Here is a 19714-nt window from a genome sequence, read left to right on the forward strand (position 1 = left end):
TGGTGCCAAGCCACTCCCCAACGTTACTCGAGTGATTCGGAGTTAATTTATAGATGTTTGGTTGCCGGTTTAGGCTACTAGGAGTGGGCAACGCCCACTCCTGTTATTAGCAGAAAAAGCCAAAGAAAAAAAGAAACGCCGTTACCAAATGTTGTGGGGGTAACGGGAAGCAACGGAAAAACCTTTAACGCGTAATAACGGTGAAGATGGGTGGTGTTCATAGGCTTTATTAGCCGTTATTAAGCACAATAACGGGAGTGGGCGATGCCCAGTCCTAGGAGCCTTATAATTTCATTACTCAAGTGTCCCAAGAGAAAATTATCATAGTTAGGTGGCCAAAGTAGTACTGTTTTGTTTCCCAAATTCGCAAATAATTTGAAAAATGTGAACACGATTTATACTCCTGAACTCACCAAGTCCGCATTTTGCATTTCAAAAAATCACAGTCTGAACTGAAACACTCACATTCATTCAAAATTCATACACTCCGATGGGTGTTACCAAGGAAAATTGCCGAAACGAGCTCCGAACTGCAATCCGTCAACTTACAGATCGCTGCCTCTATTCCGCTTCCAAATGGTTAGCAAACCCTTATTTTAGTTTTTGTTCTTCATTTTAAAACCCTCGAAAATTTTGAATTTGAATATGTTCGATTTATGTAAACAGGGCTGCAGAACAATTGGTGGGTATTGAGCAAGATCCGGCAAAGTATCCGCCTTCGCATACTCGATTACAGCGGGACTGTTCCAGCATTCGCCGCCGATTTCGCTCTACCGATGAGACAATCTCCACCCCTATCGCCGGTACATCATACGTCTCCACTCCAGTGCCGGAGGAGGAAAGTGAAGCTGCGGATTCGGATTTTTACCTTCTTGCAAAGACGTACTTTAATTGTCGAGAGTACAGGAGGGCTGCCCATGTTTTATCTGACCAGACCGGCAAAAAAGCTTTGTTCTTGAGATGTTATGCTCTTTATTTGGTTCGTTTTCTGCTCCTTCCTTTCCATAGATTTCATGTCCGTAATTTATTTACTTGGGATCCACTAAATACACCATAAGTTGTCATGAGCAGAAATACCTGGGGCATTCTATAATTATCCGGTGAATCGTTTAATGCTATTCTTTTTCATGTCCACAAGGTGTTCGATTAAATGCAAACAACACATTATGACATGATTTTTCCTAAAACAGCTACAATATCTCATTGCTCAAGTTAGTAACTTTGAGTTTGTTCTTCCAGGCTGGGGAAAAACGAAAAGAAGAAGAAACAATCGAACTTGAAGGTCCTTTAGGTAAAAGTGATGCAGTCAACAGCGAACTAGTCTCCATAGAAAGAGACTTATCTACAGTCCGAAAAAATGGCACAATTGACTCTTTTGGCCTTTACTTATATGGTCTTGTCCTCAAAGAAAAAGGCGACCAAAATCTTGCAAGAACTGTATTAACTGAGTCAGTCAACAGCTATCCATGGAACTGGAGTGCATGGTTAGAGCTCCAATCTTTATGCACCACAATTGATACACTCAACACTCTCAAACTCAACAACCATTGGATGAAAGACTTCTTTCTTGCAAGCTGTTATCACGAGTTACGTATGCATAACGAATCTTTATCAAGATATGAATCCCTCCAATCAACTTTTGGTTTTAGCAACTACATCAAAGCCCAAATTGCCAAAGCCCAATACAGCCTACGTGAATTTGAACAAGTGGAAGCCATTTTTGAAGAGCTTCTTAGAATCGACCCTTATCGTGTTGATGACATGGACATGTATTCCAATGTGTTATATGCAAAAGAATGTTTTTCAGGCTTAAGTTACCTTGCAAGACAAGTTTTCATGACAGATAAATACAGACCTGAATCTTGTTGTATAATCGGGAACTATTATTCCTTAAAGGGTCTTCATGAAAAATCTGTTATGTATTTTAGACGCGCTTTGAAACTAAATAAAAACTATTTATCCGCATGGACATTAATGGGACATGAGTATGTGGAAATGAAGAACACTCCAGCTGCTGTTGATGCTTATAGAAGAGCTGTTGATATAAACCCTTGTGATTACAGGGCATGGTATGGGTTAGGGCAAGCTTATGAAATGATGGGAATGCCCTATTATGCCCTTCATTATTTCAAGAAATCAGTGTTTTTGCAACCGAGTGATTCAAGATTGTGGATAGCTATGGCTCAGTGTTATGAAACGGATCAATTGCGGATGCTTGAAGAGGCGATTAAGTGTTACAGAAGAGCTGCTAATTGTAATGATAGGGAAGCTATTGCTCTTCATAGGTTAGCAAAGTTGCATAGTGAATTAGGGGAATCTGAAGAGGCTGCATTTTATTATAAGAAAGATTTGGAGAGAATGGAAGATGAGGAGAGAGAAGGGCCAAATATGGTTGAAGCTCTTTTGTTTTTGGCAAATTATTGTAGAGGTCAAAAAAGATTTGAAGAAGCTGAAGTTTATTGCACTCGTCTTCTTGATTATAATGGCCCTGTAAGTTTTTTTAAAAGATTTTGAAAAAAGGTTAAAGCTTTTTATTGAATTTGAATTTTTGTGATATTGTAGGAGAAGGAAACAGCGAAAAGTTTGCTTCAAGCGATTAAATATGCACAATCTGGTTTCCCTTCAATGGATGTTGAGCATTTTCCTTCATAAAGATCCAACACAATGCTGTCATATGTTGGAAAATAGTTGATTCATTTTGTTTCAAGTAGTTTAGTAGTTTGTGTAATCATTCTTTATGATATATTGTAGTTGTTAGATTCATCCACATTATGATTTCTTGTATTTTTGTTTTTGATCTTCCTTTGATTTTGTATGTGTCTTTTTTCATGAATGAAATTGGATGATTGATGCTGCAATCAGTGACTAAATTGATAATATGGTGAGTATGGAATTGTGGTTTTTTATAATGTCAAAAAAGTTTAATGATACGACTTAAAAGCATTTCTTGAGATTGGAGTTTTGTTGTATACAACATTCATACAGATACAGTGACACATGAAGTTGATAACTTATACTATTATTTATCAGAAAACATATGATAGAAGTACTTGAAACAAACATACTTTGTACATTTGAACCCCTTTTGAGTTCTTATTGTGTTAGATCGACTTTTCGACCATATTGTTTTTTTTTTCCACTACAAACAATCCATCGATAATGTGAAACTACAAAAGCAAAAAAAAAAAAAAAAGCTTCAACAATCTACTCTAAAAGGAAGGAGCTATATTGGAGAAGAAAGCATGAAATACAACGCGTTTATGCATTTGCCTTTCCATCATTCGTCAAAGATCCGCAAGCAAACCATAGCGTGTTTTTTTTTTTTTTATTATTATTATTATTATTATTTTTTTTTTATTGATGTTTTTGTAGAAAAAAAAAAACGATGTTAAAAGTGTAATTGGGATTTGAACTCATGAATCGGTTGCTCCGCTAGCAAACCAAACCATAGTGTGTGTGTGTGTTTTTTTTTTTTTTAGAAAAAAAACGATGTTAAAAGTGTAATTGGGATTTGAACTCATGAATCGGTTGCTTTAAATGGTGGTTGAAAAGCAATCTTTGGCAATTTGTTTCTTGATCTGGCGTCTGTCTAACGGAAGTTTGATCCCTCCACCTTCGGTTGGTTGCTTTCCGACTCCAAATATGAGTTCTTTGACAATTCGTTTCTTGATCCTCCCCCATCTTTTGGTCGGAATCTTGTCAAAAGAAGGTCCCTTGGCCTTCCGGCAGCCTCCTCCTCCGGTGGGTTGCTTGCTTAAGTCGCTCATCTTCTACTTGCTTGAAATGTGTGTTATAGTATGAAAAGAATGTGTTTCGTGTTTAATTGTGTCGACTGTATATATAGGGGGGACAGGGTGTGGTCGGTTGGTAGGATTAGTGTTGTGATTACGCGTGGATAATGAAGGATAGATCAGTTGACGGCGTCTTAAGGTAGTGTGGTCGGTTTCTCGTTGGTAGAAAGAGAAATGGGTGTAAAGTAAAGACTCGGTCACAAGTTGGTTTTATCTCTCCATTTACTTGTATTGGAGGGCAGGGTACAAGACTACAAGTAATATTTAGAAGTTCATAGAACCTTTATTTCATAAAGATAAATAATATTTGAATATGGTTGGACCTTTGTCATTTGACAAAACCAATTAACTAATATATATATATATATATATATATATATATATATATATATATATATATATATATATATATATATATATATATATATATATATATATATATATATATATATATATATAGGGGAGGGTTAATGCGAAAATGCAAATAATTTGCGAAAACGCGAAAACAAGAAAAAACTATGAGATTTTGCCACCTCAACCTTATACTTTGGACAATAATCCATCCAAACTTTGAACTACATGATGATAATCGATTACACATGAGAAATTATTTCATATTAGTAAAATATGAGTTTTGACATTTTTATTATGAAAACATAAATTTAAAAGTGGTCAAGAACGTGAAAAAAAAAATAGTTGATAAAATCGTCTTTAAATCTATATTATCATAACACAATCCAATATAAACTTATTATCATTAATTTATTGCTAATAAATTTAATTTTAATAGTACTTGTGTTTAATTTTTATAAGATAAAATCTGTTTTCGCGTTTTCGCAGAATATTTATGTTTTCGCATGAACCTATATATATATATATATATATATATATATATATATATATATATATATATATATATATATATATATATATAGATTCCGTTGATATTAAAAATAAAATAGAGATCTTGAGATTCAACCTCAGCCACGTATTTCACATCTGCCGCTCTAAGCCTCCGATGTACCAGCGCAGCAGGCCAAGTATAATCATAAATGATTATACAGCGCCACCCATTCCTTTCTCCTCCGCCACCATCCCCACCACCATAACCGCCACCACCACCACCACTACCACGACCTCTGACACCAGCCGACCCCACCACTGTCACCTCCGTTACTTATACAACCGCCACCTCTGTCACTACCACATTTTCTGCCACCAACTGTCATAATCATTTATGATTATTCAATCTGTGAACAGACATATATGTATAATCATTTATGATTAGTCATATACATATAAACATGTATAATCATATATGATTATACGTCTCTGCCATATAATCATTTATAATTAGGCATACCCAGTTGCTGCCGGTACGCTGGAGCATTAGAGCGGCAAATGAGAAATATGTGGCTGGGGTTGAATCTCAAGATCTCTACTTTTTTTTTTAATCTCAAGTGAATCTTCCCCTGTATATATATATATATATATATATATATATATATATATATATATAGGGAAAAAGGAATATACATTACAGCCCCACCTAAGCTTAGGTACTAAACCTCTTGAAAATACATTGTTTTACTATATAAAGATTACGGTTAATGGATTCACGATTAATACTTCAAGATGTAAATTCAAGATCGACGCAATAGGGTTTAGGGTTTAGGGTTTAGGGTTTAGGGTTTAGGGTTTAGGTTTAGGTTTAGGGTTTAGGGTTTAGGGTTTAGATTTAGGGTTTAGTGTTTAGGTTTAGGGTTTAGGGTTTAGGGTTTAGAGTTAGGGTTTAGGGTTTAGGGTTTAAATTTAGGGCTTAGGGTTTAGGTTTAGGGTTTAGTAATGTTTACTTGGGTGAAGTAATAAACGATAATTGAGGAAAGAAAACAGAGATGGTAAAACGATAATGAAAGAAAGAAATGTTGTGGAGGATGATATATATTACCAAGTGAAACCAAACCGGGTATATTTAGCATGTTAAAACAATATATTTTAGAAGTTTAGTACCTAAGCTTAGGTGGGGCTGTAATGTATATTCCCTATCCCCATATATATATATATATATATATATATATATATATATATATATATATATATATATATATATATATATATATATATATATATATATGTTTTCTATTTTTCTTTTCTAATTGTTGGTTGTTAAGACTCAAGTTTCTTGAGTTTTTATCTAAGTTGTTTGTAGTAACATTCATTCATATACTTGATATGGAGCATATGTTGGTAATGTGCAATATCATCATATAGTATTGCATAAAGTATATACAATGAATATATTGAGAAAATACAAACTAGGAAACAAGAATTATTACCGCTGCAACATTGAAGCTATTTATTTCTAAAAAGTTTGGCTTTTTGTATAATCCGGAAGATGATAACACTGATAAAGGCTATCTACACATGCAATGAGTAAATGGAAAGTATTGATGGTGGTGATGAAGGCGTTAGTCTTATTGAAAGTTCAGGTTTACATTATTATGCCTTTTTGTCTTCAATTATCTGAAATCGATATAGAGAGATTACATTATTCTGCCTTTTAGTTAATTACCATACCTGGATTTATTATAAATTTTATAAAATCAATCACCAAATCTCCCATTTTTTGTAGCCAGCTCAAGGTAGGATAACAGTTGCAGGAGAAGATATAAGCGAATGAGCTTGTACTCCCATTTGTTTGTGTTGATGATTGATGATGCACCAAACAACATTCATTCTAATTTTATTGGTTCTTTTTATTGAACAACACAAGGGTTAAATTAAAATACTAGTCGTTATAAGGAAATTAAAAAGGCAAATTACATAAGAAAAGTTAAAACCAAAACAGAGCACTAACAGTAAAAACAACTTACATTGCTTTAATGGCTTCCGGGGGCATGGGTTTGTCAACTGAACATCATGGCACTCCAACATATCAGTCTGCAACTTTTGGTGAGTATATATATTTACCACAAAAACTTGGAATTAAATGTTTAAAATTCCTTTTTGTCTTTCTCTAGCCAAAATCTAGGTAATTCAGGTCAAATTTCTTGACTTTTTAGTTCAGTTTTTATTATTGTAATTCGTTTTTTCATAAATGTGCTTGATTTTTTTTACTATAATTTTAAATTGTATTTATTTATAGTCATCATTAGTTGGTTTGATAGTATTTAAATTTAGTTGGAACTAATATTTTCATAATGTTGATTTCAGCGTATACAAGTTTTCAAGAGGTGTGACGTTCTTGGTAATCCATGTGCTAGTTACTTTCCATTATAATATTACATTAGGTCACATTAGCACAATTTGCATTGGTTTTATAATGATGTCTTCTGGTTATTTAGTCCAGCTTACAGATGACATTCTTGACCTTTACAAAATTGAAAATCAACTACAGAACTCAATAAAGTTCATAAACAACTCTTAGGCGTTACGAGTCAGGTTAATATTCCATCCTTTATAATTGGTATTTCCTATTTTATACTTCTATAATATAAAGCAAAAGTTAAATGTTAGGTTATTTTCTCGATCTTTGAATACAAGAAGAAATCAAGCATGAAATTAAAACTGTAGTTACATTGCTGAAAAAGATATGACTTTTGGAAGAAAATGTAGGAGAAGATGTTTCATTTAGTGTTACATCTATATATTGATACAATTTGCTATAATCTAGACATTTTTGTTTGATAATAGATTTCAACTTGATTATTCAAGTTGTGCATCCTTCCTTGATGATTTTGACACACTCATTAGTTTGTAACAGGAAAAATATTGATATCTTATCTTTTTTAGTTGTGATTTTTATCCTTCAAAAAAAAAATATTTTTATTTATGATAGTTATTGCAAAATTTGTAATATTTTTCTTAGTTTCTAGCAGTTTTTGTAAATTTTGTCATGATTAAACAAACAATCAAATGTATTTTTTTTAGTACTATTGAATGAGATGTGTTTTCAAATTTAATAGTAACGGCGTACTTCAAACTTTTCTAATTTTGTTTAATATGACATTTTGTTTTGAACGATTGGCCCAATTATAGTAGTAAAAATTGTTTTCTAATTGTTGCAATAGGATTAAATCAAAGTATGATGTTATAATAAACTACCAAATGAGATTATGCTGTCATTTTTGGATTTTAGAATAGCCAATTCATTTCTCGAGAGTAAATTTATTAACAACCACGCAATAAATAATGAAATTGCAATAACTACTAGGTAAAACGACACATGTTTACCTTATTAAGTAGTTCTTAATAAACATGTACATTATACTCAATGAATTATAGCAATGTACTTTTAAAGTGCAATGGTTTAGTTTGAAATATTTTAAAGATATAAGTAATATTTTTATAATACAAATGTAAGAAATATGTTATTTTAGTAAAAAAAAATGAAAGTACATTGCGTATTAACGCATTTAGCCCATATTTGGGCTGATTATAGTTAGGTTAACTGCCAAAAATAACTGCAATGAATGTAGGCCGGTATAATGAATAAAAAATAAGTTTGTATGTGTTTGTATAATTGTAACAAGTGAACGATATAAGTACAAAAAATAATAAATGTGATAGTACAATGCTATAATTGAAACAAATGAAAGCACGAAGTTATACAAGAGCAAAATAAAATCATTTTTGTTATTACATTGGTTATCCCGTCCACCAGACGGGTATAACACTAGTTATTATACAACTTTAAACCATTTCTGAATTTGGTATACAACACCCATACAGGAATAGCTACAGGGGCACATTAAACATGATATGTAACTTATATTTATGAATCATAAAGCAAAAATACTTTGCACATTTGAACCCTTTTGAGTTCTTATTGTGTTGATCGACATTTCAACCACATTATTTGTTTTTTCACTACAAAAAAGAACTTTACATGATCACAATTTGCAGACAATCGCTATTTTTTGGTTACTCTTCAAGTTAAGCACTTGTGGTGGTCGAAAACAGTTGGTTGAAAATTTGTTTTTTGATCTGCCATCTGTTGGCCGGAAGTAGAGGTTTGGCAGCTCCACCTCCACCTCCACCTCCACCTCCCGATGCTCTCTTTTCATCACCACCAAAGATTAGATCTTTGACAATTTGGTTCTTAATCTTCCATCTGTTTGCCGGAAGTTTGTCAAAAGAAGGTCCCTTGGCCTTCCGGCAGCCTCCTATGGTGGCGGTGGGTTGCTTTGCTAAGTGGCTCATCTTCTACTTGCTTGTAAAGTGTGTGTATGTGTATGTGTTATGTTTTTTTGTAAAGTGAGTGTATATGTATGTGTTATGGTTTGAAATGAATGTTTGTGTTCGCACTTTATACTTTATATATAGGATGGTGATTTGTGATTGATGATTGGGGGTGTTGTGTGGTGATCACGATTCACGATTTACGCGTTAATAATGGATGGATAATTTGACGGCGTCATGGCAGTTGGAAATCCCCTTCTCGTTGGTACGTAAAGAGAGAGACTTGGTCACAAGTCCGTACGGATTACTTTTGTCTCGTGGTGATTTGGTTTTATTAGAGAGAACAAATAAATAATATTATATTATATTTAAAAGGTTGCCTGAGACTTTTATTTCACGAATCAAATACTATTTGATCCATTTTTTTTTCGATAAACCAATAAAGAATAATAAATAAGAATAAATTAAATAAAACAATATCTAGACACCAGTCCTGCCCCCATCGAATCTCTAATTCCAAAGGAGATCGATTTGACTAATTTAAGAAGATGATTATTTTGATAAAAATTTGAAGGATTATTTTGATAAAAATTTGAAGGATTACTTCGTTTCATCGTCCGTTAACGGATAATAACATTAAAAAAAACATTATATTTATTATTTTCACGTTTAACTAATCGGTTTTAAATTGTTTTGAAAAAATCATTTATTTTTGGGTAAAAATTATATTGCAATCATTGTTACGTGCAAATACCTGTCAAATAGATAACGACCAATGTTCTAAAAGTCAATTTATGTTAATTTTTAGGCTAAATCGAACTAGATGGGGTTTTTTTTTCAAATATGGGTTGAATCGGTGTCATATAACCGATAAATATAGTGTAAGGAGTATATGAATCAATATTGATTGCTTGAATAATGTGTACAAACCTGAGTCTCTTTATAACAAGAACATGATCATAACTATAGGCACTAAACTAGGAAATAATACAATTGTATTTGACTAATTATTTACAATTTAAATGACTCTAAGTATATAGAAGATACGTGAGATACCTTAGTCCTTAATACGCCCCCGGAAGATGGATGATCCATCAGAGACTCCAATCTTGGATCGAAGCCTTAGAAAGGGAGCTCGAGTTAGTGGTTTGGTTAAAGCATCATCGAGTTGATCAAATGAGTTGATGTGACGAACATGCAAGGATCCATCCGTGACTTTTTCCCGAACAAAATGATAGTAAGTGCTACATGCTTCATACGAGATTGATAACTGGGGTTAGCGCAAAAGTAGGTTGCTCTTGTATTGTCACAATATAAGGTTGGCGAACATTTTGACTGAATACCCAAATCAAGTAGAATATTTTGGAACCAAGCAAGTTCAGAAGCAGCATTAGCTAGAGCTTTGTATTCAGCTTCAGTAAAGGATCTAGAGATAGATTACTGACAAGCTGACCACCATGAAATAATATTGGAACCAAGATAGATAAGGTAGGCAATAGTTGATCGTCCACCACATTCAATACCACCCTAGTCAGAATCAGAAAAGGCAGTGAGATCCATAGATGAACTGTGTTTAAGAAACAAACCATGGTGTATTATACCTTTCAAGTATCGAAGAACACGTTTGAGGGATCTCCAGTGGATCTCAGAGGGTGAATGCATAAATTGTGACAGTTTGTTGACAGCAAAGGAAATATCTGGTCTTATGAATGCTAAGTACTGAAGTGTAACGCCCCGATTCTCGAATATCAATTTATGGAGATAAATTCTCATGGATTCAAGGTCTACTCGACGAGTTGGTTGCCTGACTCGTCGAGTAGCAGCGGGTTAGGCCGCGTACTTAAGTGACCTACTCGCCGAGTCCAAGAAGGGACTCGACGAGTAGGAGCTGGGGGAAGAAACCCTAATTTCCAAGGTTTTGCACCCTATTTAAAGGATCATTTTTCCCCTTAGCCTCCCTTTACCGCCTCTTGAGAGTCCAGAAACCCTGATTCGTGTGTGTGCTCCATATTAGTGTACATTTCAAGCTTGGAAAGAAGATTTTGTTGCTAGAAGCTTGAAGATCAAGAAGTTGGAGGCAAGAACGTTTGGGGATCTGAAGTCTACCTCAGTTTAGCATCATTTGAAGGTAACAAGTTATTACCTTGATCTTGTTCTTTCTAGATCTCTTCATGTTAAAGATTAGGGCTTCTATAGCTTGGGTGATAACCATTTTGGGTATGGGCTAGGATCTGAAGTCGCAACTTCAGATCTGAGCTCATCTTGGACTCTAGAGCCATAAAGTCTCCAGTTTTAGCAAGCATGAACCCTCCATGTTGAGATAAACTCCATTGTAAGCTTGGGATTGACATTCTAATCCTATAGAGCCTTGCATGTACGTAAAGGTTGCAAATTTACGTGATAAACATGCCTTTGGAAGTTGGATCTGTAGTATGGAAACTTAAAATGGCCTAAAAAGCATCTGTATGGTTGAAGGATTGACGGGACTCGACGAGTCGCAAGGTCGACTCGGCGAGTCATATGAAGATGGTCATGTACTCGACGAGTTGGATGAACAACTCGGCGAGTCCGTTGAAGATTGGCTAGGGTTTTTTTCCCAACCCTTGGACACGCATGAACTCGGCGAGTTGCGGGGAAACTCGACGAGTCAACCAAGGATTTCACGACTTCTCGAGTTCAGGAAGGACTTGACGAGTCGGTAAAGTGCACTCGACGAGTCGGGTCAACATGGACTGCTGACCTTGACTGTTGGCTTTGGCTTTGACCAAGGGTTGACTAGTTGACCTATGGGGGTATTTTGGTAATTTGGAAATTTATGAAAAAGGGTTTTATGGTAACTATAGGTGGTGGAGTTCGTGTTGGTGATTCGAGAGTTTAGCCTATCACTCCAGTGCGACATTTGGGAGGTGAGTTATCCTCACTATATCAACAGGGTCTAAGGCACCAAGGCCGGCCCTTTATCGGATTTGTGTCCGGGTATTTGTTGATATGTTTATTGATCTGCTAGATCTGCATCCTGGTAGTTAGGATGGTATTATGTTAGATACCTGGTTTAGGTCGGTATCCTGGTATATAGGATGATGTTATATTAGTGACCGGTTAGGTCGGTATCCTGGTTATAGGATGGTTGCTACGCTAGTGATCTGTTAGATCGGTATGATTATCTGTTATATACATGCTAGCGAATGATATTTATGTGCACATGATTGTTTGATTGTTAGGGGGAAAGGGTTGAGGCAGGTCCTGTTGTGTGCAGTAGGCCAAGACACCCTGGGCGGACCGGGTAGACTGCAGGCCCGGGCCAGGCAAATCTAGTCAGGCCGAAGGCCCGGCGAGCGGTCCGGATAGGCTGAAGGCCCTGAGAGGGCGGTCCAGACGTGCCGAGGCTCGGAGAGTGGACCAGATAGACTAAAGGCCCGACGCGGGCGGTCCATTCAGACTGTAGACACAGAGAGTGGACCAGGTGAACTGAAGGACCGGTGCGGGCGGACCAGTCACACTGTAGACTCGAGATGCATGGCTGTTCTGTGTTTGTTATATGATATGTTATGGTTGTATGAGGTTGGTATTTTGGGGGTAACTCACTAAGCTTTCGGGCTACAGTTTCAGTTTATTGTTTCAGGTTCAGCAGATGACCGCGGGAAGGCGAAGGCGTGACCGTACACTTCCTCGATTTATGATTATGATTTCTGAGAACTCTAATGTCTAAGCTATTTTGAAAACAAACTGTAATAGCTGAATGGTTTTATATAATTTAAAAAGTTTTAAACTGGCACAAATTTTAGAGGTGTTACATGAAGTGAGCCAACTAACCGTCGATATTGTGTAGGATTTACACTCGCGGACCCGTCTTGAGAGTTGATAGAAACTGAAGAATTGAGTGGGGGTAGCGACTTCTTTAGCTCCATCCATGTTAAACTGAGTCAATAGGTCCTGCATATGGCGATGTTGAGATAAGAAAAGACCGGTTGAAGTGGGTATGACTTCGACCCTAAGAAAGTGATGAAGTGGACCAAGGTCTTTGATGGAGAAACGTTTTGCTAAACTAGTCACAAAGGTATCTAGGAATGATGTGTCATTGCATGTGAGGACAAAATCGTCGACATATACTAGAAGATAACTAGGAATATTATTGTGATTGTAGATAAAAAGGGACGGATCAGCTTGAGATTTACGATAGCCGACAAAGAGAATAAATGTAGTCAGTTCAATGTACCACACTCGTGGTGCTTGTTTGAGGTCATACAAGGAATTTTTGAGTTTACAGATGTGAGTAGGAAATTGAGGATGAATAAAACCAGGAGGTTGTGACATAAACACTTCTTCATGAAGAGTACCATGGAGAAATGTATTATTGACATCAAGTTGGCGAAGTGGCCAGCTTTGAGAGAGGGCAATGGTTAAGACAGTTCGAATGGTAACTGGTTTAGTGACAGGGCTGAAGGTATCAAAGTAATCTTTTCCATACTGTTGAAGAAAACCTTTTACTACAAGACGTGCTTTGTACTTAACAATGGTTCCATCAGGATTTCGTTTGATATGAAAGATCCATTTGCATCCAATAGGTTTATGAGAGGCTTTAGGAACTAATTCCAAAGTACCGTTGGTGATTAGGGCATTAAATTCTTGGTTTATGGCTTCATGCCAGTGTGGGTCTTTGAGAGCCTGGTTATGACTGTTTGGTTCAATGGTAGGAGGGATAGGGTGTAGTGTGGTTATGTTTACAAACGAGGGATTATAGTATTTAGAATTTTGTTTGCGTGGTCGGGTTGGAGGGAGCTGGCGTTGTGGCGGTTTTCAAACTAGGAAACAAAATTATGAAATAAAAGGTACTATTTTATAAGGATTCATGCTAATAACAAAAAAGGTTTTCATAGTATTATTCGTGGATACGTTGAGAGAACTACAGTGTGAGACACGACTTCTGAGAAGTCTACTCCTTAGGAACCAGAGTCTCCTGGAGGGAGACCGTGAGTTTGTGTATAGATCTATACGGGACTGACAATCCCGCACCCTGAGTACTAGCTACAGTCAACCGGGGGTGACAAACGTCATTTCAGTTTTCGATGTCCGAAGTACGTCGTATCGGTATTCGTTCATCAGCATGGTTATAAGAACTCACAGGGGAAACAACGACTCGTTCACGTAATAATGTACTTAACAATCAATCATCATGGTTAATAACTAGGGGATTACTTAGTATATACATCAGGGTGATATGAAATTAACATCTGAGATGCAGTGGGATGTGTGATTTCCGCCTCATTCCCTGTTCCTTGTTTGGTTGTGGGCTTAGGGCAAAATCACCCAATCGACTGTCTTTTCGATCTTGAATTCTATAACTCCTATGTACTAAGTAATCACAGGAGGGTATTAACCATACTTTCAGTATACGGAACAATACGTTTTCAACTAGTTTTATTTATGTAATAAAACTACTATACAATACTGGTGGTAGCCAGGGTTTTCAAACAGAACAATGCTTAAACAACATAAGTATGGTAGGTACTTGTACTTTTCGGTTTGGATCAGATAATTTAATAACTTACACTTAGGAAAATATAGGATTTTCCAGGATAAACATCAGTGCTTTACGAATAATGGGATTATTATTCACTTAACGAATATTCATTATTAATTCTATAATTCCTTAGTTTATGCAGTCGGGTTACGTATGAAGAATATCCGACAGACTGTGGAATGTGTGGTTTCCGCCTCATTCCCTGTTCCTTGTTTGGTTGTGGGTTTAGGGCAGATCCACACAATTAACTGTGTCTTCGATATTGGTTTATACATAAATAGTATAAACTAAGTATTTATAGAAGGAATGGGTTTAATCATGCTTTCAATAAGAAAATATTGGATTTTCTTGGGGAATATTATCAATAGAATTCAAAGGACCAATACAGTTAACTTTGCAAGTATCTAGTGAATACTTCAGGGTTATGTACATGAAGATCCGACAACCAGTGGAATGTGTGGTCTCCGCCTCATTTCCTGTTCCTTGTTTGGTTGTGGGCTTGGGGCAGAACCACATAATCAATTGTTTGTTCGATCTGGATTGTATATGATTTGTATACACTAAGTACTCGCAGGAGGAACTAGTAAAAATCATTTTTACTTAACATTCATCACATCAGAAAGTATAAGGTTTTCTGGAGAAACACAACGTACTTTTCGAAAGAACAAAGAACTAGTTTTCCAAAACAAAACGCTTATGAACTCACCAGCTTTATGCTGATACTCTTTCAAACCCTACTTGTATTCTCAGGACAATAGTAGACAGGTACACGCACCGGATCCAAGAAGACGGAGCATAGTACTTTGAGTCTTTACTTGTTATTTACTTTTGGAGTCAATCGTGTATGATTCGATTGTAATGTAAACATTATACTATTAATACAATGATTGTTGTTGCTTTGATTACTATTATTCAATTGTTGTGATACTATACATGATGTCCTCCGCCCCCGAACGTTTCCGCCGTTTCAGTTTGGGGGTGTGACAGATTGGTATCACAACATTGTTTATAGTGAACTTAGTATATCAACGAGTAAAAGATATACAACTATAAATACAATGGGGCCAGAGTGCTCTGACTAAAAGTATATTTTAAAATATAAGTATTTTACAAGAAGTATACTAATAAGCATACATACTAAGAACAAGTATCACCATAAGAACAAATAAGAACATAACGAACAAAAGTATTTAGATGTTGGACACTGCTGTCAACCCTGAGTAGTTATGTAATCATATCTGAAATAAATATAACCTGATCAACTATATTTATTTGAGATACAACCAACATGTGCTTGGGAGTGATGGTGGTGTTGCAACGAGTCTAAAACTTACCTAAATCTATATACAAAAGATCCCTAGAACAAAACATAAAGATAAAATACTATAGGAGTATTTTAGGCACTATAACAAACCTACATGAAAACTAAAAGAACTTTACTGGCAAGACTATAGTTGCGAAGTGCATGCTTCCAGGGTTATATATAATTGGGACCTTATAGACTTAGAATTGGTGATCTTCGCCCTACTACCTGTTCCTTGTTTGGTTGTGGTTTTAGAGTAGGATCACCTATTCGAAGGTCTATTTGATCTTGGTTATATACAGCTTGCATGCACTGCTTGACTATAGGAGGATCCAATTTGGATCATCAATAGCTACAGAAGAAATGATTTACTTAATCTCATAAGATTCTTTAGACATTCCCATTCTCGCGCGAACAACCTATACATAGATAGCCGCTCCACTACAACCACCAAAAGAGAAGCCAATGAGGAATTATACGAGGAGGCAAATCTTCCATTAGGAAGTGATGAAGATCTGTGGCAAAACCTGAAGCATGATCTACAGAGAATAGGAAAACCATAAGAGAGTCCAGAGACAACAAATTCCAACAGCTGAATTCAGGGCCATCATAACTAGGACATGAAACCCCTCCCGAGGCGCGCAAGGTGGTAGAGCATCCTATACGTCATACTAATAATTAACTAACTAATATGATTTAGTGAGTTAGTGATTACACTACTCACACTATGTGTCAGGCTTATCGCCTTTATCATATCAACTAGTAACAGTAAACCTGATCCCATAACTTCATTAAGAGGGTAGTCACTATCAAATTCAGAAGTCTATGTTGTATAGACCTCTGTTATGAATTGCTTCAAGAGATAGAACATGAAACACTCAGAACTAAGATAACTCCGATTCAGATAACACTCGACTTGTAACAACTAAGGACTTACCCTTGTTTCGTCTTTTAAACCTTATGGCATAAAGATGCCACCGAAGAAGTCGAACAAAAACAAGAACAACGCACCACCGCCTTCCAAGCGGCAGTAACAGTCGCAGTGACAGCTGTCATGACTCAAATCAACGCAAGTGGTACCGGTGGATCGGTTAGTGGTACCAATATCTTTAACATCGGACACACAAAGGAGTGCTCGTACAAAGACTTCATGACTTGTGGACCCAAAACCTTCGATGGAAGTGGAGGAGTCATCACTCTAATGCGATGGTTTGAGAAGAGGTAATCGATTCGAGTTATGTGCGTGTCCAGAAGGGCGCAAAGTGAAGTTTGCTGCCTGCACCTTCTCTGACAGAGCCCTTACATGGTGGAATAGCCATGTCAAGTCATTGACTCTTCCAATAGCAAACGCAATGGGCTGGGAAGATCTAAAGGAGATGATGCTGGAAGAACACTGCCCGAGGGGCGAAGTACAGAAACTAGAGCATGAGCTGTGGAATCTTACCATGGCAGGCTCAGACATTGTAACATACACCGATAGATTTAGTGATTTAGCTGCACTATGCATGGGGATGGTTACCCCAGAGAGCAAGAAGGTAGAGAGATACATTTGGGGACTACCTTCTCCAATCCAAGGAAACGTATTAGCAGCAAAACCTCTTACGTTTGACAGTGCCAAACGCCTGGCTCGAACATTGGTGGAATATGGGATCCGCCAAGGCATAATAGACCCCGGTCATGGGTCAAACAAAGGAGGTGATGATAAACAAAGGCCCGAGAGCGGGAAGAAGAGGCAATCAACACAAGAGCCCTCTGAGAGACAACAGAGGGGTACAACCTATGCTGCCACGAGCCCAGCCATAGCAGCAACCGACAGTCGTTATGCTGGAACTCTCCCTAAATGTAATAAGTGCAACTTTCATCATACCGGAAGGTGTCGGAAGCTGTATTGCAAGAATTGCCTCAGAAGGGGACACACCATCCGTTTCTATAGGGCACCGACACGACCAATCTCTCAGGTCCCATTTGAGGAAGTAAGTCAGGCCTGCTACGAATGTGGTGAAACGGGACACTACAGCAGAGACTGTCCATTGGCCAGAAACACTAGTGAAGAGGGAAGAGTGCTAATGATCACTGCAGGAGAGCCTACCCCGGAACCACCTGAGAACAGTGGTACGTTTCCCAACTAAATCCTAACTATAATAATTTCTTCTTCGTCTAAACAAAGCACATAGTTTATGTAGAAACTAAATACTCTTTCTGGTAGGCTATAATGACTTCGTGTAAACATTAGGGCCATATATAATTAAGAACCAACAGACTTAGAGAGCGTGATTCCGCCTTATTTCCTGTTCCTTGTCTGGTTGTGGATTTAGGGCAGAGTCACTCAGTCGACTGTCTTATCAATCTTAATTATATATGACTTGTAGACACCAAGCGATTATAGAAGGACTGGATAGGGATCATAATATCAAGTATCATTCACTTATTCAATCTTGCAGTTAGTACACACTTAATACAGTACAAAACATTCGCAGTAGTAATAACAAGGTCAAAACAGAAAGCACCAGAAACATACACACACAGATGCACTCATGATATAACAAAACACTCATTCTGAACTAACTTAACACATTATCCTACGATGTCATTCCGCTTAGTCTGACTGAGTCTACGTTATACCAAACCCACTCGTCACCGAGGAGACCCTTTGCCTTGAACCGACAGAATAACAAAACTCTTGTCACTCATAACGACAAACTAGATGCGAACCTCAGAATTGTCTCTCGCTTCAAACCTCCGAAGTACTCATGCGAGGAGTATGGTATCCTCCTGTAACCTTCCTTAAGTATTTCCAGCAGATCACTTGGGAGATACCAATTTCGCAGCAAGTCAAGTTCAAGCACAGAGGCTAGGGACGGATACGGTTAGCCTATCAATGCTAAGTGTATACGCGAGGGTGGTATATAATTAAGATTTTATGGATATAGGATGTGTGTTTCCACCCTATCTCCTGTTCCTTGTTTGGTTGTGGACCTGGGGCAGAACCACCCATCCGACCGTCTTATCAATCTTAGTTATATACGACTTGTGTACACAAGGCAATAATAGATGAACCAGGTATGAGTCCTACCATGAACTTCAGGATAAAAGCTGCTCAGGACTACGAATGGCCATCCTACCAGTTGGATGAACATAGACGAGCAAGTCAAACCTACACACCCTTCACAGACCAGAACAACAGACACAATAGGGATGAGCCGCTGAAACACCCAGCGAGGATCTGAATTCACTGAAGAATGCAAGGGTTAAATGGAACCAAAGTACCCACCCCATTTCCTTATCCTTGACCAACAACCCGGAATCCGAATTTCGGGACGAAATTCCCTCTATCGGGGGGATGATGTGACAACCCGAAATCTCTATCTCTAAGTCAACGCAATCAATAGGAAGTCAGACTTGCTTTTGCTTCGGTCTTACTGTGTTTAGGATCAGATTGAGAGTCTCTAAGGCTAGTATACTTAAGGATTGAAGGTTGAGAAGTGTCAGTTCGGGATTAGAGGAATGCATTCGAGCCGGAAACATCATCTAGGGATGTTTACGACCGCAAATTAGGTTCACGGCCGTGAACCCATGCTTGGGCTGTGAACCACCCTCTATATATATATATGTTCTTCCTTCATTTGCCCCTCATTTCTTCTCTCCTTTGCCGAAAACTCCTCAAGACTCATCGAACAAAAGCTCTCTCAAAGGCCTCAAAACGTAAGTATTTCATTCCTTACTTGTTCATGCTTAGAAATGCCTTGATTCTAGCCTTGATTCATCACTTTTTCATCACCATCTTCATGGTCTTGAAGAGTTCACGGCGGTGAACCCTTCATAGGGCCGTGAACCCTTCATAGATGGGCCGTAAACCCTTCAAGTGTTCACGAGTTCATGGGCCGTGAACACATATTGGGCCGTGAACCCTTCATGTGT

General features: G+C 37.2%; 1 protein-coding gene across 1 annotated transcript; it reads left to right on the top strand.

Moving 5' to 3' along the window:
• The first annotated feature begins 378 nt into the window (after nt 1–378).
• APC8 (anaphase-promoting complex subunit 8) lies at nt 379–2858 on the top strand. The gene is made up of 4 exons (XM_079053490.1): nt 379–579; nt 667–979; nt 1240–2490; nt 2563–2858. Exons 1-4 carry the CDS (start codon nt 491–493, stop codon nt 2650–2652), a joined length of 1743 nt encoding a protein of 580 aa, XP_078909616.1. The 5' UTR covers nt 379–490; the 3' UTR covers nt 2653–2858.
• The last annotated feature ends 16856 nt before the right edge of the window (nt 2859–19714 follow it).

Source organism: Lactuca virosa, chromosome 5, assembly GCF_052849685.1.
Source record: "Lactuca virosa cultivar CGN04683 chromosome 5, Lactuca_virosa_CGN04683_v6, whole genome shotgun sequence".
NCBI lineage: Eukaryota > Viridiplantae > Streptophyta > Magnoliopsida > Asterales > Asteraceae > Lactuca > Lactuca virosa.